Source organism: Meira miltonrushii, assembly GCF_003144205.1.
Source record: "Meira miltonrushii strain MCA 3882 unplaced genomic scaffold FA14scaffold_1, whole genome shotgun sequence".
Taxonomy (NCBI): Eukaryota; Fungi; Basidiomycota; class Exobasidiomycetes; order Exobasidiales; family Brachybasidiaceae; genus Meira; species Meira miltonrushii.
In genome coordinates this window covers 675,767-703,149 of record NW_020289943.1, presented here as the reverse complement: position 1 = coordinate 703,149, position 27,383 = coordinate 675,767, and the positions used below count along the sequence as shown (strand labels likewise).

Here is a 27,383-nt window from a genome sequence, read left to right as displayed (position 1 = left end):
CTACCACCATTCAAAGTCAAAGTTGTGGAGAACAGGGTTGTCCTTTCGATCATCACCATCACAACAATCCTGTATGCGCTTTTCACCTTTACTCAAAATGGCAACCAGATCAATTCCTAGACTTGAACAATCTTCAAGCGCTTTGTTTTTGTGTGATATTCAAGAACGTTTTACAAAAGCAATTCATGAATTCGATAATATGGCAAAAGCATCTTCAAAACTTTTGAGGGGCGCTCAAATCTTGGAGATCCCAGTTTTCACAACTGAACAAAACTCGAAAGGTGAGTAGGTGCAGTCATTAAGCTCACGATAGCTTGAATCGTGCTAATTGAATTTTCCCAACCCTCTTTTGCAGCTCTTGGATCGACGGTAGACGTTCTCAAGAAAGATATCCCAGAAAATTCCACAATCGTTGACAAGACCCGATTCAGTATGGTATTGGACGATGGAACAACAGATAAATGGCTACGCGATCACAAAGTTCAAAATGTGATGATTGTCGGAATTGAGAGTCACGTATGCGTCTTACAAACGACATTGGACTTGCTCAAGAAAGGCTTCAACGTTTTCATCATTCGTGATGCAATCTCTTCTTGTAATAAACAAGAAGTTCCACTTGCCATCGAAAGAATGCGTTTGGCTGGCGCTACAATCACAACATCCGAAAGCGCTCTGTTTGAACTGATGCTAGATTCAAAACATCCCCATTTCAAAGCTATCAGTGGGCTAATCAAGACGGAAAAGGACAGTACAAAAGCCGCTCTTGAAGCACTCACATCACGTATTTGATCGGTACATGTACTCATGCAATCACACTCATGATCGAAATGGCTAACGGATGCTTTCCATAAAAAAATTGCTAATGTACATATATCAAAGCGGAATACAAGGGTATATAATACAAAAAGAGAAAAAGATAATGAGACAACATCAATGTCTCTTGAAAGCTGTTCTAGACGCCTTTTTGTTGGCACCAATACGACTTCCGCGTTCGGTTTGTTTGCTGTTTCGTTGCAGTTCACGCATTTGAGTGGACTTTTGACGATTCTTGTTCTTGACATTGACGCGGTCATAGAAGTTCTCTGCTTTGCGTTTGGAAGTCGTCTTGCGTTCTTCCTTGCTAGTGGAATTGTCTGCAGCCGATTCAGACTCTTCTTCAGCTTCTTCATCGTCTTGCTCATCCTCGTCGGCATCTTCTTCCTCTTCATCCTCCTCATCGCTGGCTGCATCGTTTTCTTCGGCGCCTCCACCGAAAACGTCTGACCAGGCCAATTCGGGTAAGGCATCACCTTCTGCTTCTTCTTCCTCTTCATCCTCCTCTGATTCTTCCTCAGCCTCACTAGAAGCTTCATCGTACCCTTCTGCAGCATCTTCATCACCTTGATTGACTTCTTCGAAATCTTCCGGCATTCCAGCATGCATGTCTGCATGTGAGAATTTCGTTGCAACGGCAATCTCCCGCAACGGTTGACTGACACCCTTGACAGTACGTTTTGTGGGTAGTTGCAAGGAAGGGTCCTCGTTTGCTTCCTGCTGTTCTTCTTGCTCGGCAGCTTTGGCTTTTCCTTTGCTGTTCGCAAGTCCAAATTCATCCGTTCTGGCCATCATCGGTGGCTCAACGTAGAAAGGGATCTTACCGCGAACCCAATCGTTGATCACCATCTTGGCACACGTATCAAGATCTGCATCTCCTCCTTTGAGCAATTTACCCATGCGGTGTGCCAGTTGCGATAAGAAGTCTTCGTGATTCTTCCATCCTTTCAAATTGTATGTTTGACGAAGATATTCAGGCTTAACACGAGCCATCAGTGCTGGGATATGTTCAGATGGGCCTTCGACATTCTCAACACGAACCACACCCTTGAGAATTGTAGCTGTCTCTGTATCACCCATACCAATAGGCACAATACCTGGGCAATCGATTAGATAGATTCTGCGCATCAAGGAGATATATTGCCAGACCTTCGTTTCACCGGCAATTGGTGCCACTTTGCAGACCTTCTTTTTCTTGAGTGTGTTGATAATACTCGATTTTCCGGTGTTTGGGTAACCAACGAAACCGACAGAAATTTGCTTCTTGTCCGAATGCAAAACACTGAATTGACGGAGCAGTTGAATCAAAGAACCTTTTCCGAAAGAATTATTGATAGACGCATGGAATGCGATAGTCGGGTATTCTTTTGATAGAATCTTTACCCATCGTGCCTAAAAAGAAAAGAAAAAAGTCGATCAGTATGATGTTCCTCCAAGAACTACGAACAGAGAAGTGAAAACCGTCCTCGCTCAACTCTTCCCGGAGTTCGAACAACGCTGGCCACGCCTCCCGACAAGCCTGCACCTCAATGGCGGGAGAGGCATCAAGCAAGTGGGCTATGCACAACCACCGAGGTGATCACACACAACAATGAGGGCGACACAACGCAGCCGTTAATCTTCCACTTTCGTAACAGTCCTCACGTCATTGGTATATCATGGGCCTTGACAAGAAAGTGGGGAATTGGGAAGGCTGAGAAGGATGGTTTTCACAAAAAAAATACTCACAGTAACCCATGTTGGCACTAGATCGACCTTGTTGAGCAAGAAGATCAAATGTTTGTGTGGCTTCTCTTCTTTCAAGTGCTTTTCGACACTGCGACAACGTGTGCCAAGTGGATCACGTACATCCAATACGTGTACAACCACGTCACTCGAGTCGATGACCTTGTATAATTCAGCCCAGATTCGTCGTGATTGACCTTTACTATATCCTGGTTCACTACGTCCACGTGTGACCGGCATTGAATAGATATCATCCGATCCAGTTGCGACTGCTTCACCATCCATTCCTAGATTGACTTCTGCATCAGCAGGAACGAGGCCGATGCCATTTGCTTTTTCCCAAGCTGCTAGTTCTTTTGCATCTGCTGCAACGCCTGCCTCTTCACTTGATGCAGCCAAATCGGCAAAGCTGGATGAAGTGTTGTCCAATCTTGGTCTTTTCCTTTGGGCATTTGGTCCAAATGTCTTTGCGAAGGATTCAACAGAGGTAAGATTGGATGTCTTTCCCGATGATTTGGTTGCTGTGCCTTCTTGCAGTAGAGACATGGGTAGCTTGTTACGCCTCAAAAGAACAGAGTATGGGTCATCCACGCGAGAATGCAAAGCGGTTCTGAAATGATCCAAAGCATCTTGTGAAATAACACGAGTGTTACCGAACCATCTTCTATCAGGTTGAACACGACCAGGAAGTGCTTCACTACTTTGAAATTCAGCAGCTTGAATGATGTTTCCTTTTGCATCTCTGATTGCCTTACTTGCAATACCATCTCGCGATAACATCTTTACCGTTTTTGCTTTTTTCGCATCACGATAAAAATTTTCACCTTTTACACGCTTTATTCCACCATTTCCACCACCGCCTCCACCACCACTTGATGAAGAGGATTTTTTGTCTTTTCCACCCTTTACCTTGACAGCCATCTTGGAGAAAGATATGTTGTCTGATTCGGAAAGGGGTTGAAGGAAAAGAAGGAAGTTATTCTGTGCAACTTTTTCTCTTAAACGCTCAGTGTATTTTTTTTCTTAGCCTTCTTCTCAAATTTTTAGCCACAAGAACCAAATTTTTCCAATCTTTCTTTAACACGTGATACAACACGCTTACACGTTACGCCTGGAGTGTTAAGCACAATCAATGAAACGGCTTATCCTCACTCCAACGCTCACAGTCACTGGTGGTGTCAATAAAATGAAGCATTGCAAAATATTATACAAGATATAAGTACAAAGAGAATATGCAATATGAAATACAGCAGCAATTTTATACAATCCTTCCTTTATTGAAAGGATAGCCAGGATTGATGCAGTTTATAAATAGCATCACATCGACCATCAATGTATGGCAGATGAGCATCAAATATCTTATGACGATGTCCGGTAGATCTCCAACAGACTTCAAGTGTTGATCGATTAGTCTCTGAAGCAATAGCATATAGGCTTGTGCCATTTTGTTCGACTTCTGTTGCATCTTGACGGGATTGGAGTCGTTGGTTGCTCTTTCTAGCCATTCGTAATTTGTCAAGATGCACTACATCGCCTTCTTGCAAAGGCATCAGGCGTAAATCTTCTCGTTTTGCCAGCATCGATGCAGAATCAAAGCCTTTGTCAAAATCAAAGTATGAACGTGAGTCAAGGTATCCACTTTGATCATCGGCAGCTGAAAATGCATAGGAGGAAGCTGATTGATCCGTGATATCGTGAAAGCCTGCCCACATCTCCGCACACAGGCCTTGCAATACGACTTTCAGGGTGTATCCTTGACCGTCTTGAATCACAACTTCGCATCTTCCCATTTGCTTGTTATAACCCGCCTTCCAATCTCTCACGTACTCCAGCTGTCCAACTCGACGAACGATTGCCAGTAAACTGATCAAAGGCTGATGCATGTTGTAATCATTCTCGTACTGTCCTGGCCGGGTATCGTCGTTATCATTGAGCAGGGAGGCAATACTCGTCAACTCTGCTAGAGTGAAGCGATACGCTGGAGGAGGTGCGATAGACTCGAATCCGGCAGTGGTCTCTGCTACATTTGTGATAGTTGTCGGTGCTGCAATTGAAACGAGGTCGTCTTGACCAGACTCGCTTTCGTTGATAATGCTTTGCATCAGACTTTGATCTTTGGGTGATTCCCTCGCCTTTCTCTTGCTCTCTTCCAGATCTTTGAGGAAGACAGGTCGTACTGTGCTAGACTTCTTTGAGATTCCAACCCGACGAGCAGGACCGAGAGCCAGTTTTGCTCGCGGCAGATTCTTCGATCGTGTTTGCTTGGTTGATATATTGGGCTGATCGTTGTGTGATTCGGCATGAGCATCGCTGGGATCTGATTCTTCCGGTTCTATAGTCCTCTCCGGCGCAGCAGCAGCAACGGAAGAGACTGTCGTTTGAGCATGCTCCGGTGCAGATTCGTTCGATTGATCGTTAAGGTTCTTTCTCACAGATAACGAGTCTGGTACGGATTCGTCTTGGATTGTACGAGTGCCAGATCTTGTCAACGTATCTTCTTGCGCCAAGGAGGCTCGGTCTGCGTCCCCCTGTTCTACTATTTGAGCAGTGCTGACAGATATCTCATTGGAAGGCTCACTCGGCCGGTTTGCTTGTGGCTGAAGTCTCTTTTGAGCAATATATGTTTCCCTAGAGGTGATTTTTAGGCTCTCTTGATATTTGGCCACTTTCCATTGCCATGTCAAAGGAGCTCCATCGTTGCTCCTTGCCGCTTCTGCATATGGAGAAGGGGCATTGCCTAGATCATTATAGGCAGGAGGGAGAAAGACGATCCTTTCTACATTTTGCCTTTCTCCGTCCGGCTGAATGGTGCGAATGACGTCCATAAATAATTTGAAAAGAAAGGAGGTAAGGGCTGACGGCGATCGTTCAATTAACCGATCAATGGGATGATTAGGGTGAGGGAAGGGAGGAAAGGGATGGAAGGATTAGGGATCCGGTCGTTTAGGTCATTTGTACTTGAGCTGAGTACCCTTCTGGGCTGATTATGATGGTAATTCGGAGTAATGATTACAATCAAACCAGCCAACTTTTTCTCTGACAAAGCAACACTTGACCAACACTTTCTTCGCTCAGCAAAAGATTGCCAGGCGCACGCGTGGTGTTAATTGGCGCGTATTTCTTCGTGTCTCCCTAATTTGCAAGTGGCTCAAGTCTCCTCACCCTGGAATCTGTTAAAAAGGGTGGCTGAATCTAGACGCTAAATATATGCACGCACGCTCCTCCTCGTATTGTTTAAAAACTGTTACTTCTCTCCACTTTCACAATTGCTATCAGAACCACCATCAAAAAGACAATCTATAGAACAACATACGATGGCAACTGATTCTTCCTCTGAAAAGAAACTTGATCTTACCAACCTCAAATCATATTCTCCACATTGGCCCAATACGCTCAGACTCAGTCTGGCAATTGCAGTTCAATATGCTTGTCAACGTTGTGCTGAGAGAGCGGTTGCAACCCATAAACTACTGTATCCTGATGATGAAGTAGCTCCAATCGGATCTGTTATGCGAACATACAAGGGCGAGCAAGTCAATGTTCCACAAAAAGGCGAGCAAGGCGATGTTCCGCAAGAGGACAATGCAGGCTTAGTGAATCGTGATGAAGATGGAAACATTCTGGGTATCTTAACCGGAAGTGCTCGAGCGGAACAAATCCGACAAGATCGAGAAATGGTCGAGGCATGGAGAGAATATACAAATAAATTCTTGATGGCTACTTGTCAACATTTAGGCATCGCAATCGAGATGCTACCACCGGGCAAACCAACGTTGGAGGATATCCTATCTGTCAGCAGAGGTAGACCCACAGATCCAGATCATGCAGCCATGCAAACAGAGTTCGAATTGGGTACAAGTTACTCCAACCCTTACCGAGAAGGTACAGGAGAAAGAGAAGAGGAGGTAAAAGAAGAGGAGAACGTAGAAAAGACAGAAAGCAGGGGTTTAGGAGCAGAAGAAATGAAGGATCAATTGGCAGACAAGAAAAGTGCTACTCATGTAGAGCCAGAAGCGGCTCACATTGAACGCCAAGGAGGAATCCTTGACGAAGACGAAACGAAAGAACTTGAAGTGATTAATGAACTCTTGCTCATTGCTTTGGGAATGGGTCAACATCGTGGTGAAGATGGCAGTACGACTTTGTTTGAACAAGAGGCAATCTTTGGTGATACATCTGTCGAACTATCGTATGATTCAAACAAGGAAAGTGTGCCCGAAGAGCCTGTTCCCGAGAAAGAAGAAGGCGATCAACAATTCATGAACGATCTTAGCAAGAAAACCCGAGATTTCTTCCGATCAAGTGTAACATCCCTCGGCAAGGCGGGAAAAATTGCAAGAAGTCGAATGGAAGGCAAGCCCAAGGGACCGGTAAAACCGAATGAGATTTGCCATTACGATGCCCGTGCCCGTGCGATCATCTTTGTCGCCGTGACTGCAATGGACGTCAAAGGTGCAAGGGTTTATCAAGCGGAAAAAGTGCTTGCTCAATCAATCTACTTTATCATGACAGAAGGTAGGAATGTTGCTAAATCAGAAGGTAAAGGCGATCCTTTAGAAGATACAAAGAGAAACACTTGGATGAATAACGCAACCCATGAAGCCGTAGAAAAGGAAAAGGCTAAAATTGATTGGACAAAATGGGCAGCAATGGGTGCTGGAGCAGCCGTTGGAGGTGCATTGATTGGTGTCACGGGAGGATTGGCAGCTCCACTCATTGCGCCTGCTCTAGTCGGATTGACAGGTATTTCATTCTTGGCTACAGCAGGAGGTGTTGCAATGATGGCAACTTTGCTTGGTGTTGGAGGTGCTGGATTGGCTGGTTATCGTGTGAAAAGAAGATTACGTGGAATTGATAGTTTCGAATTCACTGAAGTTGATACAGCAGCAAAGGAGGCTGGAGTCACGATTCCATCCTTGCATGCGACAATCTGTTGTCCAGGATTACAATTGGAAGATCATAAACAAGGAGAAGCCTTTGATCAAGTCTTTCATCAAACGCCCGATGACCGTGATGCATATGTGATCCATACGGAAGAGGAAAAGATGACCAAAGCTGGTGAAGGTTTAAAGGGATACGTTTTGCAAGCCGTTCTTAAGAGCGGAGGACAAAGAGTGGGCCAAGAAGTATTAAAGCATACTGCTTTGGCCGGTATTGCTGCTCTGACGATCCCATTGACCGTTTATGCAGCAGCAAGTACTGCTTTAGATGGCGTTTTCGTTCAAGCAAAATCACGCTCTTATCGTGCTGGCTTGATCTTAGCCGATGTGATCCGTGATGAAGTTCAAGGTCATCGTCCTGTAACGTTAATCGGAACTTCGTTGGGATGTGTGACAATTCTCACAGCTTTAGGAGAATTGGCAAATAAACCCGGCGAGACTGGACATTTAGTCGATTCAGTGTTTTTGATCGGTGCACCTTTCTCACCTTCTCCGGCCGTTTTACGTAGAGCAAGATCGGTCGTTAGCAGAAGATTTGTCACTGCATTTTCAAGTCGTGATATGGTTTGTGCTATTGCTGCTTGGTTGGGTAGTGGAATTTCGTTGGAAGAAGTTAAGAATGGACAAATGCCAAGAATTGTTGGCTCAAGTGCAATGTTGGGCGTACCGGGTGTAGAAAATGTTGACGTGAGTGATTTGGTGGGCTCTCACTTTGATCTATGTGATGGGGATACGCTTGAGAAGATTTTCCAACGTTGTCGTATCAAGGCTGAATAAAGTCGCACCTCTATCATCTGATTCAAATCACATATATTTTACATACTCTTCTTTCGTTCTTAATTATAATTTTCTTAGATTTTTGATCCCGATCTTAATCGTATTATTTCAAGCAGTTGTAGAACATTCTTATGAATGTAATATGCTAGATGCGATCTAGATTCATGTATGTAGTCACAGGCCTTATTAACCTTCTTCACGCAGGAGATTGTGACCATAATGACAAGTTATATAGCGCCATTGATTGTCTAGACCATCAACGGGATTTGAAGTAGCCAGACAAGCGATCCAAACGAGTTAAATTGACGCGCTAAATTAGTTTCAATCTCATGGTGATTCGATAGAAGTACAGATTGTGTTTGAACAAAGGATTGCATGGTATATTCTTTAAAATCCAAAACCATTTGAGGGATCATTGATTGATAAGTCTGGACCTTTTTGACACTTTTAAGAGATTAGAAAATGACATTTATCCAGAATACTCGTACGATACATAATTACTGCTTAAACAAAAGCTAGGCACGCAGGTCGAAATTAAAACTCAGCCTCTTTAGTCTGATGAGCATAACTTTCATCCAAACGCATCGGCGCTGCTTAAAAGCAAGGAAGATCCGAAAGAGAATGATGATCGCCGATAACACAGATTGAATGCCCGTTGAACGCGTCTTTTAACAATAATGAAAAAGCTGACGTACGATGCGATGCATGCAGCCTTTATTTTTTTGCTTTACACGCAGATGATGTGCATGCACTTTTGATTGCGCGCAGGGCCAAGCAACCAATAAAAGCTTTGAGCTGAGGTAATACAATCCCTTTAAGCCGATTTAAGACAGTCGGCCAGCATACTGTTGTGTTTTCTTCTGCCAGGAACTCTTCACGCCGCATAGCTGTGAATGGCCTCCCTTCCTTCCAATTGCCCGTGTCAAAGGAGATCTCGTGTAATCAATCATCTAATTCGTCGGGATATGGTGCACCACACACACTTTACTGGGCGCAGCATCGCATTGTGTTTTTTATTTTGCTTTGATAATGGTACCGAACGGCTGTTAAGATGCCCGATCTTATATGAATTGTTGTTAGTCATACATCGCGTAATGAAATTGACACTTTTGGCTTTTAAGTGATTGTGTCTGAGGTGCGCCAAATAATTGGTGTGAATAGGTAATCATTTTTCTCTTTGTCTTGCCTTTACCTAAATTCCTGCATACATCTTTTATTCGTCAAACAAAAATTAAAGGTGGCGGGCTTTTACACAAAGATTACCTTTCGCAATCCTTGTTGGGATTAGACACATCATCATGGAGTGTAGGAATTGTAAACGTATTTGATTAAAACGTTTGTTTCTCGCCATCATATCCATAAATCACAACAACACCATCATCAACGCGTTATCGATCAAATCAAATTGTGGAGACCGCTCATTCTACGATATTAAACGATCTCGATTTGATTCGATTTGACATTGCACAACAATTCTATTCATCATTGGGAAGCATCGATACTTGCACCACTCAATACGATCGGGTCCGCTGTTCAACCCTCATCACTTGTTCAATTTTCAATTAAAACTCATCGATTGAGTTCAAAGAAGAAACAGAACTCGTAAAACAGAAATGACAGCTCCAAATGAGCATGCGAAGCTTTCCGCCAAAGATGTCGGCGAGCTCAATCTCGTGCCACCGCCGGCAGTATCATCAGCAGCGCAGGTAATGGTGGCGGATATGGACTTTCTCAATGCACCTAGAATGTCTGCTAGAACGTTGGCTCTGCATTTACTACAATTGACAGAATGTCCATCATGTCATCAACCTGTACAGGAACCGGTCACTTTACCTTGCGGACATAGCTCATGCTTGGCATGTATCATGCAAATGGGAAGATCGTCTGATGAAATGGCCGATTCGGCAGTCTTGATGCCAAGCACATCACATCTACCGCCACGTTTACCACTAGCAACAACAGTGGTTGCATGTCCATTAACAGGATGCTCCAGAAGTGCAATCGGTAGAGGTCTAGGAATGTGGAAGGGTCACTTGGCCACATTTGGGGCCGGTTCTACACAGCAGAACCAATCTTTAAGCTCAACCGCAGATGATGCAATCGATGGGCCAGGTGAATTACCTCTTGATGGCTTCGTCGTTCCCACAAATCGAGACAGTTCCAGCCTTAGCGTGATCAGACCGCAAAGGAGAGAATCATTCTCGTCCAAATATGCCATCTCAAAATACGGTACAGAAGGACAACATATCACGAAAGAATCATCTTTATTACGCACTGATGTTACACTTTCAAAGGCGATCGATACCTTACGTCGCTTTGCCAATATACCCGATATGCCAACGTACCTACCTCAGCGACAATCTCAATCGACTCTCCATCGCGGCGCAGGTTCTAGTCGTGGCAGACGGAGGACGAGAGGAAATAGACAGAAACTTCATACACGTTCAACGCAAGATGATACACGCACACAAATAGATGAAAGGTTCTTAGCCGTGATGGGTGCTAGTGAAGAAGGTGTCGATTCTGGTACGATCGGTGGCGTGTCTGCTGTGGTTGAATCGTCAACAGAAGATGAAGAAGACGAAAGCGATGATCACAGCCATGAAGAGTTTGAGTCAGATTACGACGAGCATGCCTATGACGGAGGTATTCGAACATCATTAGCTACGGATGAAGACTTCTTTGACGACGATGACGATGAAATTGGTGGAGCGTTTGCGCGACAGGATGAAAATCGCAAAAGTGAAAAACGTGTCCGACGCCACACGTTGCAAAGACAATCCATTTCACATACACAGCTTCCGCATGGTTCTTTAGCCGAAACCATCAAAGAGGCCGAATTGGATGATGATGAAGCCTTGGAACAACCATTTTCATCTCGCCAACTGGTCTTGGACAGTCTTCATACAGATATGATGGATATCATGGAGTGTCAACTGTGCTACATGTTACTCTATCAACCGCTCACAACTCCATGTGGACATACGTTCTGTCGTCGATGCTTTTCAAGAAGTCTGGACCATTCAACTTCTTGTCCTCTTTGTCGTACTGATATGCCGCCGTTCTCCTTCTTCCAAGAACATCCTTGTAGCTCAACACTTGTCAAGTTGATGACTGCCAGTATCACGCGCAAAGAGAAAGAGGAAGGAATAGCAGAGGTGGCTGAAGGAGCCGATATCAATATCTGGGGCATGGCCAATATGTATCAAGAGCGCAAATTAGCCATCGAGAATGAAGAACGCGAATCATTGCTGTCTACGCCAATCTTTGTTTGTACTCTCGGTTTCCCTTTCATGCCAACGATTCTGCACATTTTCGAACCACGTTATCGTTTGATGATCAGACGTTGCCTCGAAAGTGGTCATCCACGGTTCGGAATGGTAATGCATTCGCAAGATATGTCAACCAGTACGCCTGGCATGTCATCATACGGAACGATGCTGGAAATCAAGACGGTCAAAATGCTTCCAGATGGCCGTTCGATGATTGAAACCGTCGGTTCCCACCGTTTCCGAGTAATGGAAAATGGTAGCCTGGACGGATACTCGGTTGGACGAATCGAAAGAGTGGATGACGTTCCTGCCGAAGCTGAACACGATCTAGAGCAAGCCTCTATGGGAAACTTCAGCCTTTGGAATGAATCTTCTCCGCGAAGTTCAGACCGTGGCAATCGTAGCTCTGAGAGCGGTAATGTCTCCGGATCCAGCGGTGACTCTTTTTCACCGTCTTCGGCAAATTCTTCTACGATGATGACAATGGCCGAAGCGCGAGAAGCACATGCTGCTTTCCAAGCTGCTATTGGTCTTGATTCGCTCAACCGTCATGCGGCAGCGGACGAACCACGCCGGCCAACAACCGTTAATGCAGCTGCTACATTTGTCCAACGTCCAATAGCCGAACTGATTGGTGTCTGCAGATCCTTTATCGAAACATTGCGATCGGGGTCGGCACCGTGGCTCATGACACGGTTGAATGATACGTATGGTCCGATGCCTGATCCTTCGAATGTGGCTGCATTTGGCTATTGGATGGCTTTGGTTATGCCGATCGATGAACATGAAAAAGCTAAACTTTTACCGATCAGAAGTTCTCGTTTACGACTTTGCATCGTGGTTTATTGGATCGAACAATTACGTCAAACATGGTGGTTCAATCACGGTTGTTCGATTCAATGACTATGCATTGCTTTTTGCATTGCTCTTTGCACTGCTCTTTTTAATTAATTTGCTAATACCTGCTATGCTATGAAGGAAGCAGAGATGTTCCTTTTTCTAATTTCACACTTTGTCTCTTCTTCCACTTCCGTGTACTTTCTCTCATTATTACACTTCATAAAATGACACCATGGTCGTATTGCATTTGTATTATCAGTCTCTTTGGAATCACAAAATCATACATACGTTGTTTATATTTTTGGACTGAAATGCATCTAAGATCGATCAAAGAGGAGAGAGAAGTGCACGCATGCCTCCGAATGGCAATGAGAGAGGGATGTGTCTCCTCGGCCGAATTTACACGCGCATCAGTTTTGGGGAAATGTTCGATTAGAATTTTGGTGAATATGCACGTGCTTTTCACGATAATTTCCAGTAGCGCATTAAGGAAATTTTCCCTGCGGTATGGCCGCAGACTGGTAAGCGTATGCAATAAATTGTATTGCGCTTGAATACAAATACGCGCAGTGTAGTAAGATATGAATACAATTTTCCTAATTTGACTAAGATGCGCAGGTCAACTAAGGCAGGAGTACAGCATTTGATGAGTGTAACGAAAGGCTTGAAGCTGTCAAGGCGTCGTAGAGTGAGTGCAATTCTTCTCTTTGCCTGCCTGCTTGCTGCTTGAAGGTATAACGAGAATTCCTGATATCCATGCAAACGATTGATTGATTGTTCTTGCAAATCATATCATCACCACCAACATCAATACCTCAAGGCGTGTGAATCGACAAAAATGGCGGTCCACCACAACAACATTCTTGCCAACAACCATTTCCGCAAGGTATGTATTATGGAAAAAACAGCAGTTCTTCGGTCAGCTTGGCCAGAGTAGAAGGGATAATGAAACGGATGATGTAGATGAAATTCGATTGATGGCGTATTCGGCATTAGAGATGGTAGACGAGATCGCCACAACTCGTGGGATGCACAACAAGCGAAAGATGCCATACGAGTTGCCACATCCTTGATTCCGACATCATGATACATTCATCCAAACGAACCATACGATATCGACAACCTCGTGAACACTCTGAGACAACTCAATTTGCCGTCTTTCATTACACCGTTTTCCTCTACTCTAGCCACCTGCTCTGAGCGATTTCTTACAAATTCCCCCAATAACATATACTGACCCTTCCTTCCTCTATTCTACAGGACTGGCAAAGACGGGTCAAGGTTTGGTTCGACCAACCCGGAGCAAAGAAGAGCAGACGTAATGCCCGTGTCGCCAAGGCTGCCAAATTGGGTGCTAAGCCATTGAAGTCTCTTCGCCCCGCTGTTCGTTGCCCAACATTGAAATACAACACCAAATTGCGTGAAGGAAAAGGTTTCACTTTGGACGAGCTCAAGGCTGCCGGTATCGGTCGTCATGAAGCCCGCTCAATCGGTATCCCAGTCGACCACCGCCGCCGTAACCGTTCCGAAGAGAGCTTGAAGCTCAATGTTCAACGTATCAAGGCATACAAGGACCGTGTTGTCGTCATCCCCGCCAGCACCAAGAAGAACAAGGGTAACAAGCCAGACATCAAATCTCTTGACATCACCCGTGACACAGCTGCTGCCTTCCCTATCCCCGCTGGTATCGTTGCCGAGAAGCCCCGTGCCATCACTGCTGAAGAGAAGGAAGGAAATGCATTCCGTGTCTTGCGTGAAGCCCGTGCTACTCACCGTAACGCTGGTGCCAAGGCTGCCCGTGAAAAGAAGAAGGAAGAGGAAGCTGCCGCTGCCAAGAAGTAAACTAGGATCACCGTTCTACTTTGCCTCTGTTATGCCTTCTCTTTACGACTCTTTTCTCAATCATTGTACAACCTTTCTTTTAGGTGGATGGATGGACCTTCTTCTATGAGGTACCCCGTTCAATCACTTTGCAGCATCTTCAACTCACATACACACACAATCTCACTCGCATGTCTGCATAATCTCGCCCAGGATTTCAGACGGTATGCATCACCAAATATTATATGAAAAACGCACGCTTTCCTTTTGCATCTCACTCAGAGTAGGTGGATGTGATGGATTGTATGCTTGGGTATGATTTACTCTCTTGTAAAGCATGATAATTCAATCGATCGAAAATCATAACGTCTGTGTGAAATTGAATAGATTGGGCATGTGTGGTATTGCAAAATAGATTCTATTGCTCTGGTATAGTCATGAAAGTCATTAATAGTCGTTAGAAGATGATATGCGTGTATGTACTAAAAGATGATGGATGACCGTATCACTGGTTGATTTGCTTTTCGGTCAAAGGTAAGCTGACCGAAGATCGATAAGCGGTTCTTTGTTCATGCACTTTGTTCAAAGCGATCCTTTTCACTTCTCCTTTCCAACCTTTACGTTCTTTAGCAGTAGATTCCCATCTACTTTTACAAGCCTTATCGGCAAGATGAACGACATAAGGAGGGGGAGTTGCGGTTGTGGCTATGCTGCGTTTACTACGAATACTGCTTGCGTCATTATCGCTTGGCGTGCCGCCCCGTGAGATTGGATGTGCAAGATCGATAGAGTTTCGATTCCTATTTAAAAATGCAGGAGGCGGCGTTGCTGCTGAACGTAAAGAACCGGCAGTGATCGTTGGACTGTGAAGAGAAGGTGGAGCGAACAAAGGTGATCCACCGTCAAAATGTGATTCTACCGCTCTCCTTGGTTTGGGTTGAACGAGAGCAGGAGATATCGGCACTGAGACGTTGTGTGCTCTCAAAGCTGTCGTTGAAGTCATCAACGGAGGCAGAGATGCACTCGGCCTGTGCCCTTTCTGAAAATCGTTCGGAGTCGATGCATGATCGAGCATGGAAGCTCTTTTGTCCTGTACATTAGTCGCTATACGAGAAGCACTTATTGCTTCAACACTTGACTGTGACTTTTTCGCTTGGAATTTTGGAGGAGAAGGAATACTGCTTTGACGTTTACGATCTTTTTGTTCTTTTCCATGAGGAACTCCATTGAACTCAAGCACATCTGCCATTCCATTTGGTAAGCCTTTGGCGTCTTGTGATAACCTTGCTCGGAACTTTGGAGGTTCGATGAGAATACCGTGATCGTGCGATGCTTCTCTCACCGCCGTCAATGGTCTGGTCCGATGACTTTTTGCCCAGTGAATTTGTGCGTCTTTCTCTTGCTTGCCTTCATCTTCGGTCTTCTTTGGCTGATCGCTTCTCTTAATGTCTGCCGAACGACGAGCCACGTTGCCCATGATGTATAGCGGCTTTTCCTCTTTGGCAACCTTTTCCGGTAGTGATACCAGTGGAATAGACTCATCAATCGCAGTAGATTGTCTACTGAGTTTACTCTTTTTCTCTTCCGATTCCGCAAGAGATTCATTGGTTTTGTTTGTCTTTTGTTTCCGCAATCTTTCCTTTCGTCTTTCTTCCCTTGCCATTTCGTCAACATTCAAACCCGCAGCTGCCCATTCAGCACGCATCTTTCGCTTTTTCAAGCGATCATCTTGTTTTTGTTTACGTAATTGACGATGTTGTGCAATCCTGGTTGCAGGAATATAACAAACACCTTCGTTTGTACAAATTCTCGTTAAGCCTTCTTTGTCTGCATCATTCAAATCTGCCGCATTTACACTTGTTGGTGTTGAAACGTAAAAGTGACGATAAATAGAACGACTAACGCATTTTGATATAATGACTGAAAGCAAGTATTCCACCGCTCGTACTACTGTATCAACCAATTGAGCGATTGATAGTAATGCTGTTTCGATATTGTGCAATACCGGTCTTGAGACGATTGCGCCCATCTCCCTCTGGCGTGACTTTGTTTGCAAACGATCAGTCGAATGAATGGTATACAATGATATTTGCTATTTGTTTTACCTTGATGATGATCGTTTTGAGTATATTCTTCGTTTGCGATCAAACTTCTTTTCAATTCTACGATTATGTGATAGGCGGTGGGGATCCGAAAATGAATTGCCAAGCCTTGCGTATTCCTCGGGACTGAGGTAATGTCAATTGGACGCGGAAAGCCGAGCCGAGGCGATGCGAATGTCAAAACGTCTGTCAGGTAATATGATATACTGTACAAGAATGATGCGATATTGATGTGGTGATGAAGGAGAAAGAAAGAAGGGTGTGTGTATGGGCGGATATATGCACAAGGGCTGATGTACAGATATGAAATGAGTTGCCTGAGTGCGTTTGTGTTGCCCAACGCCGCCTTCTTTTTCAAGGCTCCACAAATGCCGATAATAGATAGATAGCAAAAAAAGTGGCTGATAATTTGGTTTTTTGTCTTTTGTCAAGATGTCATGATCGAATGTTTATGTACAGTGATTTTGCAAACCATTCAATCAAGACCAACAATGGAAAAAGGAATATGCAAAAGATTATCATCAATTCAACTTTTTAGGGGCATTACCCTACTCTTAGCGTAAAGCGGCAGCCGGGGTGAGTGGCGGCCTGTGTGCCTAACCTGCACGCAAACACAGCTTTTAGTCTTGCAGATCAACACTCACACACAAAAACACGCGTTTGTAGTGCAAAAAGGCACACACTAACACTAAACTGAACATCTTGACAGCTTTTTAGTCTGCTTACAAGGGGAAAGAAGTAGATTCTCTCAACAAAGGTTTCGGCAGTAAGACTGTTAACGTGTATATAGAACAGATGCCGGGGAAAATTGGGAAACTCATGAACATAACCGTTGGAAAGAATCAAAGCGGAGTTCATAAACCGTTAATACTCTCTTTGGAAGTAATTGGTTTCATGTTCATATTCTACATGATCCTATAAATAGACTTTATGTTAAAGTGCTTTGCCGATCACACGATGTGCGGGCGAATATGTGACAACTTTTTTAGCGTGGATCGGAGAAAAAAAAAAGAAAGTGTGAATTAAACATTCTTCTTCTCTTCCTTTCTCTACCAATCAAGAGGGGTGGAGGAGATGAATGATGAAGCAAGAGCAGAGGAAATCAGCAGACATGCTATAGCAGATGATGAAGAGGTTCCAAAAGGTGCTCTTTCGGTTCGCAAAACAGATCAAGCAGGCAGAGGCGTATTTGCCGCTAAACCGTTACAAGCTGGAATGCTACTTAACGTGAGTCACGTCCTCCTTTTTCCCGCTGATGAATACCAAGAGCATGGCCGACATACACAACTGGACAATTACACCTACATTTGGAGCAAAGGAAAAGATGGCTCAACCATGGCTTTGGCATTAGGATTAGGATCTCTCTTTAATCATTCTTATGAATCTCCAAACGTATCTTATACATTCGATCGCGCAAAAGAAACTATACGCTACACCTTGATGAAGAATGTAGATGCCGAGACTGAACTTTGCATCTCATACGGAAGCGGAAAGATGTGGTGGGAAGCAAAAGATGAAAGTCAAACAACTAGAGAAGATTCTGCCGAGCGAGATTGGATGGAAGGATTTGCAACTATTTCATCATGAAACTGATTTGCTCTACAAAAGGCATGTATTTTTAGAATGCAATCTATTGTACACTATATTGAGATTGAAATTAACGTCAATGTCACCACTTTTATCGAAAGACTTGCATACATTGTCGTACTCTATCCAGCAATGAGATTCTTAGAGTGACTTCTTTTAGATATAAGGAGGTCCCATTGCGCGACGGAATTGTTCCAGAACGACTTCGACAACCAAGAGCAAAACACCACCACCGGGAGCTAAACGGAGTACTTTTGGTGTGAAACCTTTATAACATCCTTTAAATCCTTCTTCTTTGGCAATTTTAGCAATTCCAGGGAAAGTCCAAGGTTTCTTTTGTCCCGGGGCCCAAGTTGCATTTTGAACACGACTTTTGAAAACGTCAGCAGGTGTATTTAATGCTGTTCCAACAAATCCACCAATTGCACCTGAGATGAAATTGTTACGCAATTCTTGTCCTTTACTTTGTGGCTTTGGCAATAATGAACGAACTTGGAAAATACATCCGAAATAACCACCGTTCCATAAAACGTGTCGCCAGAAAGTACTTTCTAACCCGGAGTACATTCCCAATAAACCGTCTCTTGCTACTACTTGCTTGATAACGTCTACGGGTCCTTTATAAAGATGTGCCTGGGCTTTATCTTGCAATTTGATCTTTACAAGTTCGAATGGAACGGTGACAAATGCTTCCACACCACCGGCGGAACAACCAGTTAGGATTGAAAGACCTTGAGTCATTTTATCCGTTCCCGCAAGACCACGATAAGTTTTACCCCAAAAATCATTTGCAGCAAATTTAACGGCACGTTTTGGAGCTTCTAACATTAATGGTGGAATTAAACCACGATATAATCTACCAAAACCTTCACTTGCAACAATTTTACGAAAAGCATCAACCATTCCAGTGTAATGTTCTGCTCCGGCTGCTTGAACTTTTCCTTGTAACATCAATCGCGTCTTTACCGTATCGAGAGGATAGAGAAGTAATAGCTCAGATACACCGGCTATTGCACCGGCTGTGAACTGGCAATAGAAAGGTAGAGCTTTGTGAAAGAAAGAGAGGACATGTCAATGAGCAAGACAGAAGAAGAAACATCGGACTGGATCGGAATGACTCACGTTTGGGATTCTTTGTTGGAGTTGCCATGATGACTGTGAAATCAACACTGCGAATCGAATGAAATCGAGGTAGTGGTGTTGAGAAAGAGGAAAGATGATGTTTTGGAAGTGTATGTTGGGGTACAGGGTTATACTATCGAGAAGATTGCAAAAGTAGTAGTGCATATGCAGCTACAAAGTCAGAACTCGCTCGCCCGCACTGAAGCTTCTCACCCGATCGGAAATCTACATTAAAATAATCTAACTATTCTTAATCTTTTGTCCCGCTTTTGCGCTGTAAGCGAAGTATTTCTTTATCGGCCTTTCTCGCGTTCATTTTTTGAGCGTACAAAAATAGGACAACAATCCGGCACTCCGTTTTCTCACCAGAGAACATGACGTCTTAATGATTGAAGAGCGACCTTTCTATCTTGCGCGATAAGATTCGGAAAAAGACCTCTTTCTCTCTCTTTGGCGCATGACTTGCTTCAAGAAAAGTATCACACTGCAAACCGCTCCGGTCCGATTCAAGATCGGAAAAGCGAAGAGCACAGCTTATGTAATCGGTTCTAGGATCAAATGATTGATTCATGATCATGGCATTCCATTTCATTATTCCAAATCTCTGTACAAAAGGCAAAAAGATGTACGAACTACCGGCCCATTCAATCCAGGCGTTGAAGATGCACTGAAAGATGATCGAATGCTGGGCACTAAGATGTTCGTCGCGGTGAATGTCTCCCAAAAGGAGAAATTCAACGAGAAGATGGCATATGTTCTTCCCTGGAGTCGCATTGAAAAGTATCTCGGCTTGACCGTTTGACGCTCACCAGATGATCACTGAAAAGAGAAAAAAGATCCTAGGAGCAACACGGAGAATAACGGTGCCTGATGCCGCACAAGGAGAAGAAGAAAGAAGAGTTGCAATTGAAATGCATCGTTATAAACGCGTATGCACAAACGGAAAAATTTGGTCAATTGCTACTATCACGTGCACAAAAGAATAAAGTCAATCAGTTCATTAACCGGAAATGCACAGACTTCCTTTGGCATCACTCTCATCACGACAAGATGTCATTCGGAAGACCGCCAACATATTCAAGCTTCAGTGTCACACCTCCAGATCGTGGTTCATTCCCGCTTGATCATGATGGTAAGTGTGAAGACAGAGAAAAACTGTCTGAAAAGGTGGAGAAGGAACTGACAGATATTCCTTTTCATACTTTCAGGTGAATGCACAAAAGTGATGAAAGAATATATGACATGCATGAGACAGAATAAGATGGATAATGGAAAGTGCAGACATCTTAGCAAGTCGTATTTGCAGTGCAGGATGGAAAAGTGAGTAGGTTCCTATCAGCTTAATTTCTATGCTCAGTATGGCTAAAGTAGTGCACTCACTCTTACAGCGGATTAATGGAAAAGGATGAAATGTCAAATCTAGGGTTCCATGAGGAAGATCTAGGCAAAGCAAATTCATCACCCTCTTCTACATCTCAACAGCAGCCACCACCACCTGAAAAAGGCAAGCGAATGGTATAAAAGGCATCGAGATCTATTTTGTATTATTAGTCTATTGTACATTGTATAAATACAGCATGCATTTGCGGGGAGAATCACTCTTGCTAATCTTCATCACCTAATCAAGCATCATTCCACCACTTGTGATGATTTCCACTACTCATAAACGTTTCAAAAGTCCATATACGCGGCTCTAACATATCTGTGCTTGCATACCATCGATAGACATGACATCTTTTCGATGCACGTCTTTCGTTCAAGATTGTTTGAATCCTTTCCGGCGTCAAAGAAGAAAGCACTTGGTCAATACTTTGCGATTCGGAACGTTGATCATTCTTTAGTGGTTGAACTGATTCGTCCAAAAGAACATTTACAGCTTGACGGATATACTCATTACCTTCAAATCTGTCCAATTTGAGTACATCTGCTTCACTTAGTCCTTCTACCAACATACCCCGAATAGCCGTTTTGGTGGGTGACTTGCTGGAATGACCTGGATCTCCTTGTGATAGAACCTTTTGACTGTCTGATAATGGTATCAAGCCAGGATAATCTTCTCCTTTTACATGATGAAGAGCATAACCCTCTAAAATGGCCGGTTGAACGATAAGATTGGAACCTTGATGACCTATCATTCGTGCAAGAATGGCAGGATGAACAAGAGTACCATAGAATAATAGCGAATACGTTTGAGAGCTTGAATCGGTTGGATATTTTGCACTTTCATCTATATGAGATGCAGCAGGCATTACACTTGAACGCAAAATACCCGAAGATGAGCTCATCTTGAATATTCCAAAGGATGGAGGAAGTGTTGGTTTGATTTACTCCAATGATCTTCTTATTCTTTAAGCGCGTTCGGCGCGTTTCGGTTTATCACTTTTGATTATATAACACATCCGGCATTCTATCGTGCGAGTTCTCAATACGATACCATAACCGGTACCTTTTCATTCGTATGGAGATGGGAAATTGAGTTTAATATTGACGCTAAAGAGGACAAAGAAGATTTAAACGACAACCGATTTGATGATCCGAGCCGGGCGAGATCAGCGAAAAGAATTAAGCGTTGGTTTAATGTCAATCTTCATTTCCCGATAAAGTAAGGTTCTTTCCTTTGTGAGTGGGGAGGGGGCAAGACAAAAGCATGTTTCCAACATATCATGCATCTAGAGATTATTCTCAACGTGGGGTTTGAAATCAATCTATTTTATTCAACTGCATTGTAACGACACTATGTACCTGAAAAAAAGTTAATCGGGAAAGATGAGTGTAAAGACGATTACCGACATACAAAAAGCATGGTAAGCTTTTGTCAAGGTTTTCAAAGCATGTTCTCCGGCGACAGAAGCCTGGAACTTTATGTTCGAACGGGATTGCGAAACAATTAATGGCACGAAATGCATGGTCTTAGCCGACATAACTTCAAAGTGTGTTATAGAAGCACTGGGAAATACCGGAGATATCATTTTGAAATGCTTTGGGTTTAAATATATTATCTCAACCCCAAAACCCAGCTCTTCCAGTACGTCTGAACAATGTTCAGGACTGCATTTATAATCACACATGATAATATAAAATGTATGCGTCCGACTTTATTTAATTTTAACTTATCTAAGCGATAAACCTGAAAACAAAGCCACACTTTATAGTGACAGCGAGGTCACTTCTCCTAATATACGGTACATTCTTTCCGAGCCTTTCCGTTTTTGTCTTCTTTATAAAGCTTAATGCTGCCATGGACCCTTGCATGTTTTGCTTATACTACTTACTCTTTTTATTTATTTATTTGTTATATGCATACTGTTTATACTGCTTAAATTCTATTTATTTGTTTCAAGCCATTTACGTCCCGTCTTACATGCATAAATATAAAATACACTTTTCGGGTAGCTCTCATTCTTGTCAATAATGACTAAAAAGATTTAGATCGGCAGCATTATACTTTTCTCCGCATAGTCTGTATTGTCACAATTATGACCCTACGCATCAGGAACATATGCCTTTATAAAGAGCCTAAATTGTGGCTGAAAGAAAACGAATATTCTATCGGTCTTAAAAGGTCATCCTAATACGTCCCCCACTGTGATAATATTCTCGAGGTTCCTTTATTATGGGAAGTTGAATTGCCGCCGGTGGATGGCGGAGAAGATGCAAACATACAATGCATGCAAAGACATTTGTATGCATGCTTATAGGCTTTTTACGTAACAAATATCAATCAAGGAACCCTCCATCTCCGGCGGAATGGAACAGTTGGAATCTTTGTGTTCTTTACAGGACGGGATCTTATTAAAAGGAGGATAAAACATACAAGCCATACTCTTGTCTCTTATTGTGCGATCGACACCGAAGAAGACTTAAAATGCGTGGATTGCCGCCCGATCTGATGTTCCATTGCGAAACAGTGGGACAGTGACCATGAATAATTCTTCTTTTTCATCGGCAAGGATTGCAGCAGTTGATCTCCATCCCATATATGTTTCACACAACTTAAGCCGCGGCTCACAATTTGAAATGATGAAATTTTAAAAGTTTATCGTCTTGACGTGGGCAACAAAGAATATAACACTTTCCCTGTGATTTCTCGATGAAAGCAAAAGGTAATTTAGACGGTATGAGAAGTATTTATTATGATAGGCACATCTTGAGTCATAATTTACTCTGCTTTCTGATTGAGGGAATTTCTGGAAAGACTACTTAAAGAGTGCCATTTTTCTCTTAAGATGTTAACACCTCACCCTTCTATCAATAATTCCTCCTTCCCCTTCCCTGCCCCCACTTTTCTCGAAGAATGTTTTTGATCTCGAGCCATTTTCGCAACATCCTATTGCCTTTCGTCCTATTCACGTCCCTTATACATGCCGCTTCAATCAGCAAGCAAGAGCAAGAATGGAGTGAAGCATTGGTAAAGCGTTTGCTTGCACAACAGAAGCGTGATGGTTCAGGTGAATCGTGAGTGGTATAATGCTAAAGTCTGTCTTTGAAGCATTCAAATCATCTAACGTCTCTCCTTTCCCCAATCTTTTTTGTTGAAAAGATGTGTCACAATGAACAATGAAGATGTCGCTAATTTTCCCGATTCGATCATTGAAGCAATGATGAATTGGTCATTCAACAATACTCAAAAAGCTCAGGCTGGCGGGGTTACACCGATTTATAAAGCTCCAGTTGGAAAATATGATGCTAACGAGTTCTACAATTATGGCGGGTACGGTCAAGACTACGATTCATCAAACCCCAACTTAGACGTACAATTTTACGTGCCCGATCAAATTGATCAACAAAATGGTGCATTGCCTTTACAGGCCTGCTATACTAGCAACACTTATACTGTATCCGATTTCAACCAAGATACTAAAGATTGTCAAGTTGCCAATAATACTTTGAGTGGCAGCACTGCTGATCCTGGAACTCAAGTCGCTGTCCAAGTATCTCAAGGTTATTCTTTGGCAGTCACTGCAGACACTTCAATCACACAATCATACACTGCAGGAATCACAGTCACACTAACGTATGGATTCGATGCAGAAATAGAACAAGATACGGTGGCTGCCGCAGTCAGTTTCTCGTATAGTTATTCCTCAACAACGGATCATTCAGTAACACAACAGACAAATACGCAAACAACAGAGACTGTCACAATCAATCCTCCGGCTGGAAATCAGTGTGATATCGTGTTGTCTGCGTATTCGTGCCCTGGAAGGTGAGTAGAGATTTCTGATTTCTGCTGAAGTGATGCTGACTATTCTATGCTTCTATCATATAGTGTCACACTTAGCTTCCCTGTCTACTTTACTGGACAGATTACAGCACATTACTTCAACGGAAACCCTGTGCCAGGTGCCGCATCAGAATACTACTTCTATCCTGATTTCCAAAGCGACAGTGAGTTGAGAGATATTGATGACTTAATCACGAGAACCAGTTCGCTTATATTGTTCATATGTTTCATCATCTTTTGCAGTCATTCAACCGTATGACTCAATTTACCACACACTAAATGCAAGTGACATTGTTCAGCCCTTTACATTCACTTTCGCAACCAACGGGGAATATACTGAACAATGTGAATGTGTGGACCCTTCAATATGTGGGTCAGGAGCAAGTACAGCCACATCTACCTCAACCTCAAGTGCGCCTTCGCCAACGTATACTCCATCTTTATCTTGTCCAACAAATTTGCCGGTTGTGAATGCATGCAATACGAACTTGCCATCTTATCTTTCGGATCTCCAATACGATTCTAGTCAATTCACGGCACACAACGTTACCATCAATCAACAACCAGCACAAGGTCAAGAGTTATCATTTGGACTTCATCCGATCACCTTTACGACTTCTACAAACGGTCAAACTTCTGCCACATGTTCCAGTGCCCTTCAAATCGTTCCGCCTTGGACAGCGGAATTTGTTCCAAACACATATACATTAACTTATCCAAATGATGGGTCCGATATCAATGGTGAGGAATATATTATTGGTTATTATGGACAATGCGGAGCAAATCAATACGGTCAATGTAGACTTGAATCGGTCACATCAGAATTTGCTTCCAATTTTGCCTACAAACAAACTTCTCCCGATGGAGCAGCATTCACCATTCTAAACCTCTCTAATGGTGGACAAGAATGGCCTGCGAAGGACATGTTATCCTTTGTTATCTCATGCTTCGATGCGTATGGCAATAATGGTCAGGTAATGGTTTATCAACAGGCAACCAGAGCACCCGGAACATTGGTGACCCAGACCGTTGATGCAAATACGGATACAATTACCCAACAGAGTACAACATCCTTTTTATATACTTCGATCGAGACATTCAACAAATTCACCACTACGCCAGCAACAACTGTCGATTTATTGACGGCAACACTTTATACTGCCACCTCAATCAGTTCTACCGAAACAATTATTGAATATGGTGCCACTCCGGTCACCTCTACAATCTTTGTTCCTTCTACCACAGAGTTGACGGTTACCAAGACCAGTACGGCAACGCAAACGGGTGCTTCTATAAGTTCAGATGTCGTTACAGCTCTGACAACATATCCCCCTGTGACAGTGACGTCATTTTCTACAAAACCATCATCAACCATCACCGTCGGTTCCACGATCACCGATTTGATCGTTGTCACAGAGACTGCATCTCCAACGCCATGTAAGCGTAGTGATGCTTTGAAGCGTCGTATGGAAAGAAGAAGTGCTCCAACGCCTACAATCACCACCACATACACGGACAAAAGTTTAACGGAGACTGTGACGGATACAACGGACACAAAAGTTATCTATACCGATGGAACTTTAATCTCAACAGATTACACCCAGATCGAAACGGTTTTCGGTTCAAAGACAGTCACGATCTATGAACCTTATGTCACCACAACCGTTGAAGGTGTCTTGACGACAAATTCGATCAAAATTGTCGATGCTTTATCAACGAGTGTTACCGCAACACAAACGCTGACATCGACTGACATTGTAAATTTTGATCAGACAATCACAGTTCCAAGTATTACAACCGTTACACAAACACACGGCTCTACACCTACCGTCACCACCACAGTCGATGTGACTTCAGGCGTAACAACAGTCACTGACCCCAACATTCCTGCAAGTGCACCTCCGGTAGTCAAATTTAGTACAACGACAATCTATCCAGCATGTACCACAACAACGTCATCATCCTCCTCTTCCTCTACCTCCTCATCCTCGTCCTCCTCTTCCTCTTCAGCCTCTTCCTCAACCTCCTCATCCTCTTCTTCTTCATCCCCAACGCCGTCCAATGGTCTTCTTTCTAACGGTCTTTCTTGTCATTCAAGTACTCAATGTCAGAGTGGAAACTGTTATCACAGAAAATGTGCAGCAAAAATGCAATTAGGACAAACGGGATGTTATAAATCGCAAGATTGTATCTCAGGCAATTGTTACAAGTCCACATGTGTACCCTTGAACGGTCAAGGAGTTACAGGAAATCCTTGCAGAACTTCTGGACAATGTCAAAATGGACTATTCTGCGATCATGAATCATGCTCTGCGAAACTTGGTTGGGGAGGATCTTGTTATAAATCGGAAGGCTGTCTAAGCAATAAATGCAATTGGGGTAAATGCGCATGATCATTCATGTCCATCAACATTCTTTTATATACTCTACTCTCTCTTTTCTCCTCTTCGTCTTCTAGGGCATTTATTGTCACCTTTTCTTTCTGTCAGTCTCTTAGGTATTCTTGAAAATTGAAATTGAATATTATTTATCATATTATAGGGGCATATGGAGCAGCACTGGAGAAGAATAAGCGAGGTGTTTTATTTAAATATCGATTATAATACTGTTTCAGATGAATACTTTTAGGCGAAAGTGATAAAGAAAGGAACTACTCGATGAAAATTTTCTCACATTTAGGACATATGCAGTAAAAAGGCCACCTAGGGTTCGGATATAATCCCAACCCTTATCCTAAACCTTAATGGATTTTAAGCTGAATATATATCCTAACCCTATGCAGGCTTTAAGCTGAACACTAAGTACGGTCTCTCAACACAGGTAATCTGACAATTTTTTTGTTATATTCCTCAGTATTGCTTCTACCGTAGGATTTTCATCATACGGAAGAACCTCTCTGATCAAATGTTTGACTGTACGTACTGGCCTGTTGCTGTCTTGTTGCTATTCAATGTTAGTTGGTTATGTGATGCTTCTCCTTCCCTACGAGAATAATTCAAAGGAAGAATGTGTTTAGCTGAACATGTGGCAGCAGTCAACATTCTCTCCGCATTTCAGCCACTTGGATGGCATTTTGTATACAGAGTAGAATTATCCACAAAAATCTTCAGCTACGCAATAGTTTAGTCATGTCATTGTCCATCAATTTGGCGTTTTAATC

At 43.1% G+C, this 27,383-nt stretch overlaps 12 protein-coding genes across 12 annotated transcripts; 7 read left to right on the top strand and 5 right to left on the bottom strand.

Moving 5' to 3' along the window:
- Positions 1-97: 97 nt before the first annotated feature.
- FA14DRAFT_152158 (Isochorismatase hydrolase) lies at positions 98-789 on the top strand (the record flags this gene model as incomplete). The annotated part of the gene is made up of 2 exons (XM_025497511.1): positions 98-281; positions 356-789. 2 exons carry the CDS (start codon positions 98-100, stop codon positions 787-789), a joined length of 618 nt encoding a protein of 205 aa, XP_025357034.1.
- FA14DRAFT_6037 (NGP1NT-domain-containing protein) lies at positions 610-3,495 on the bottom strand. Its single transcript, XM_025502554.1, has 2 exons — positions 2,542-3,495; positions 610-2,205 (listed from the first exon to the last, which is right to left on the bottom strand). Exons 1-2 carry the CDS (start codon positions 3,457-3,459, stop codon positions 931-933), a joined length of 2,193 nt encoding a protein of 730 aa, XP_025357033.1. The 5' UTR covers positions 3,460-3,495; the 3' UTR covers positions 610-930.
- A 218-nt stretch (positions 3,496-3,713) lies between these two features.
- Positions 3,714-5,567, bottom strand: FA14DRAFT_159125 (uncharacterized protein). The gene has a single exon (XM_025498064.1). It carries the CDS (start codon positions 5,361-5,363, stop codon positions 3,813-3,815), a length of 1,551 nt encoding a protein of 516 aa, XP_025357032.1. The 5' UTR covers positions 5,364-5,567; the 3' UTR covers positions 3,714-3,812.
- A 315-nt stretch (positions 5,568-5,882) lies between these two features.
- On the top strand, positions 5,883-8,237 carry FA14DRAFT_113264 (DUF726-domain-containing protein; the record flags this gene model as incomplete). The annotated part of the gene is made up of 2 exons (XM_025496003.1): positions 5,883-6,071; positions 6,222-8,237. Coding segments are annotated over 2 exons (2,205 nt in total), but the record flags the coding sequence as incomplete, so codon positions are not given.
- Positions 8,238-9,421: 1,184 nt separating this feature from the next.
- Positions 9,422-12,696, top strand: FA14DRAFT_6026 (LON-domain-containing protein). The gene has a single exon (XM_025502552.1). It carries the CDS (start codon positions 9,869-9,871, stop codon positions 12,428-12,430), a length of 2,562 nt encoding a protein of 853 aa, XP_025357030.1. The 5' UTR covers positions 9,422-9,868; the 3' UTR covers positions 12,431-12,696.
- A 326-nt stretch (positions 12,697-13,022) lies between these two features.
- On the top strand, positions 13,023-14,451 carry FA14DRAFT_6017 (ribosomal protein L13e). The gene is made up of 3 exons (XM_025502551.1): positions 13,023-13,055; positions 13,188-13,253; positions 13,628-14,451. Exons 2-3 carry the CDS (start codon positions 13,206-13,208, stop codon positions 14,207-14,209), a joined length of 630 nt encoding a protein of 209 aa, XP_025357029.1. The 5' UTR covers positions 13,023-13,055; positions 13,188-13,205; the 3' UTR covers positions 14,210-14,451.
- Positions 14,452-16,570, bottom strand: FA14DRAFT_5982 (uncharacterized protein). The gene has a single exon (XM_025502547.1). It carries the CDS (start codon positions 16,215-16,217, stop codon positions 14,694-14,696), a length of 1,524 nt encoding a protein of 507 aa, XP_025357028.1. The 5' UTR covers positions 16,218-16,570; the 3' UTR covers positions 14,452-14,693.
- A 777-nt stretch (positions 16,571-17,347) lies between these two features.
- On the top strand, positions 17,348-17,877 carry FA14DRAFT_140635 (protein methyltransferase; the record flags this gene model as incomplete). The annotated part of the gene is made up of 1 exon (XM_025497105.1): positions 17,348-17,877. The coding sequence occupies exon 1, from the start codon at positions 17,365-17,367 to the stop codon at positions 17,875-17,877; it is 513 nt and encodes a 170-aa protein (XP_025357027.1). The 5' UTR covers positions 17,348-17,364.
- Positions 17,828-19,185, bottom strand: FA14DRAFT_128960 (mitochondrial carrier). Its single transcript, XM_025496883.1, has 2 exons — positions 19,000-19,185; positions 17,828-18,923 (listed from the first exon to the last, which is right to left on the bottom strand). The coding sequence occupies exons 1-2, from the start codon at positions 19,025-19,027 to the stop codon at positions 18,034-18,036; spliced, it is 918 nt and encodes a 305-aa protein (XP_025357026.1). The 5' UTR covers positions 19,028-19,185; the 3' UTR covers positions 17,828-18,033.
- Positions 19,186-20,028: 843 nt separating this feature from the next.
- On the top strand, positions 20,029-20,427 carry FA14DRAFT_128959 (uncharacterized protein; the record flags this gene model as incomplete). The annotated part of the gene is made up of 3 exons (XM_025496882.1): positions 20,029-20,131; positions 20,208-20,319; positions 20,388-20,427. Coding segments are annotated over exons 1-3 (234 nt in total), but the record flags the coding sequence as incomplete, so codon positions are not given.
- Positions 20,405-21,296, bottom strand: FA14DRAFT_159121 (uncharacterized protein). Its single transcript, XM_025498063.1, has one exon. It carries the CDS (start codon positions 21,282-21,284, stop codon positions 20,622-20,624), a length of 663 nt encoding a protein of 220 aa, XP_025357024.1. The 5' UTR covers positions 21,285-21,296; the 3' UTR covers positions 20,405-20,621.
- Positions 21,297-23,549: 2,253 nt separating this feature from the next.
- Positions 23,550-26,616, top strand: FA14DRAFT_176028 (uncharacterized protein; the record flags this gene model as incomplete). Its single annotated transcript, XM_025500634.1, has 3 exons — positions 23,550-24,205; positions 24,269-24,387; positions 24,467-26,616. 3 exons carry the CDS (start codon positions 23,550-23,552, stop codon positions 26,614-26,616), a joined length of 2,925 nt encoding a protein of 974 aa, XP_025357023.1.
- Between the last annotated feature and the right edge of the window lie 767 nt (positions 26,617-27,383).

Excerpts from the sequence above, each read along its gene's own strand:
- FA14DRAFT_6037 (XM_025502554.1), bottom strand. The coding sequence starts at position 3,459 with ATGGCTGTCAAGGTAAAGGGTGGAAAAGACAAAAAATCCTCTTCATCA. Across the intron at positions 2,206-2,541 it reads TAGTGCCAACATGGGTTACT|GCACGATGGGTAAAGATTCT; the intron begins GTGAGTATTTTT and ends TTTTCTTTTTAG.
- FA14DRAFT_5982 (XM_025502547.1), bottom strand. The coding sequence starts at position 16,217 with ATGGGCGCAATCGTCTCAAGACCGGTATTGCACAATATCGAAACAGCA.
- FA14DRAFT_159121 (XM_025498063.1), bottom strand. The coding sequence starts at position 21,284 with ATGAGCTCATCTTCGGGTATTTTGCGTTCAAGTGTAATGCCTGCTGCA.
- FA14DRAFT_6017 (XM_025502551.1), top strand. The coding sequence starts at position 13,206 with ATGGCGGTCCACCACAACAACATTCTTGCCAACAACCATTTCCGCAAG. Across the intron at positions 13,254-13,627 it reads CCAACAACCATTTCCGCAAG|GACTGGCAAAGACGGGTCAA; the intron begins GTATGTATTATG and ends TCTATTCTACAG.
- FA14DRAFT_159125 (XM_025498064.1), bottom strand. The coding sequence starts at position 5,363 with ATGGACGTCATTCGCACCATTCAGCCGGACGGAGAAAGGCAAAATGTA.
- FA14DRAFT_128960 (XM_025496883.1), bottom strand. The coding sequence starts at position 19,027 with ATGGCAACTCCAACAAAGAATCCCAAAC. Across the intron at positions 18,924-18,999 it reads TCCAACAAAGAATCCCAAAC|CTCTACCTTTCTATTGCCAG; the intron begins GTGAGTCATTCC and ends TCTTTCACAAAG.
- FA14DRAFT_6026 (XM_025502552.1), top strand. The coding sequence starts at position 9,869 with ATGACAGCTCCAAATGAGCATGCGAAGCTTTCCGCCAAAGATGTCGGC.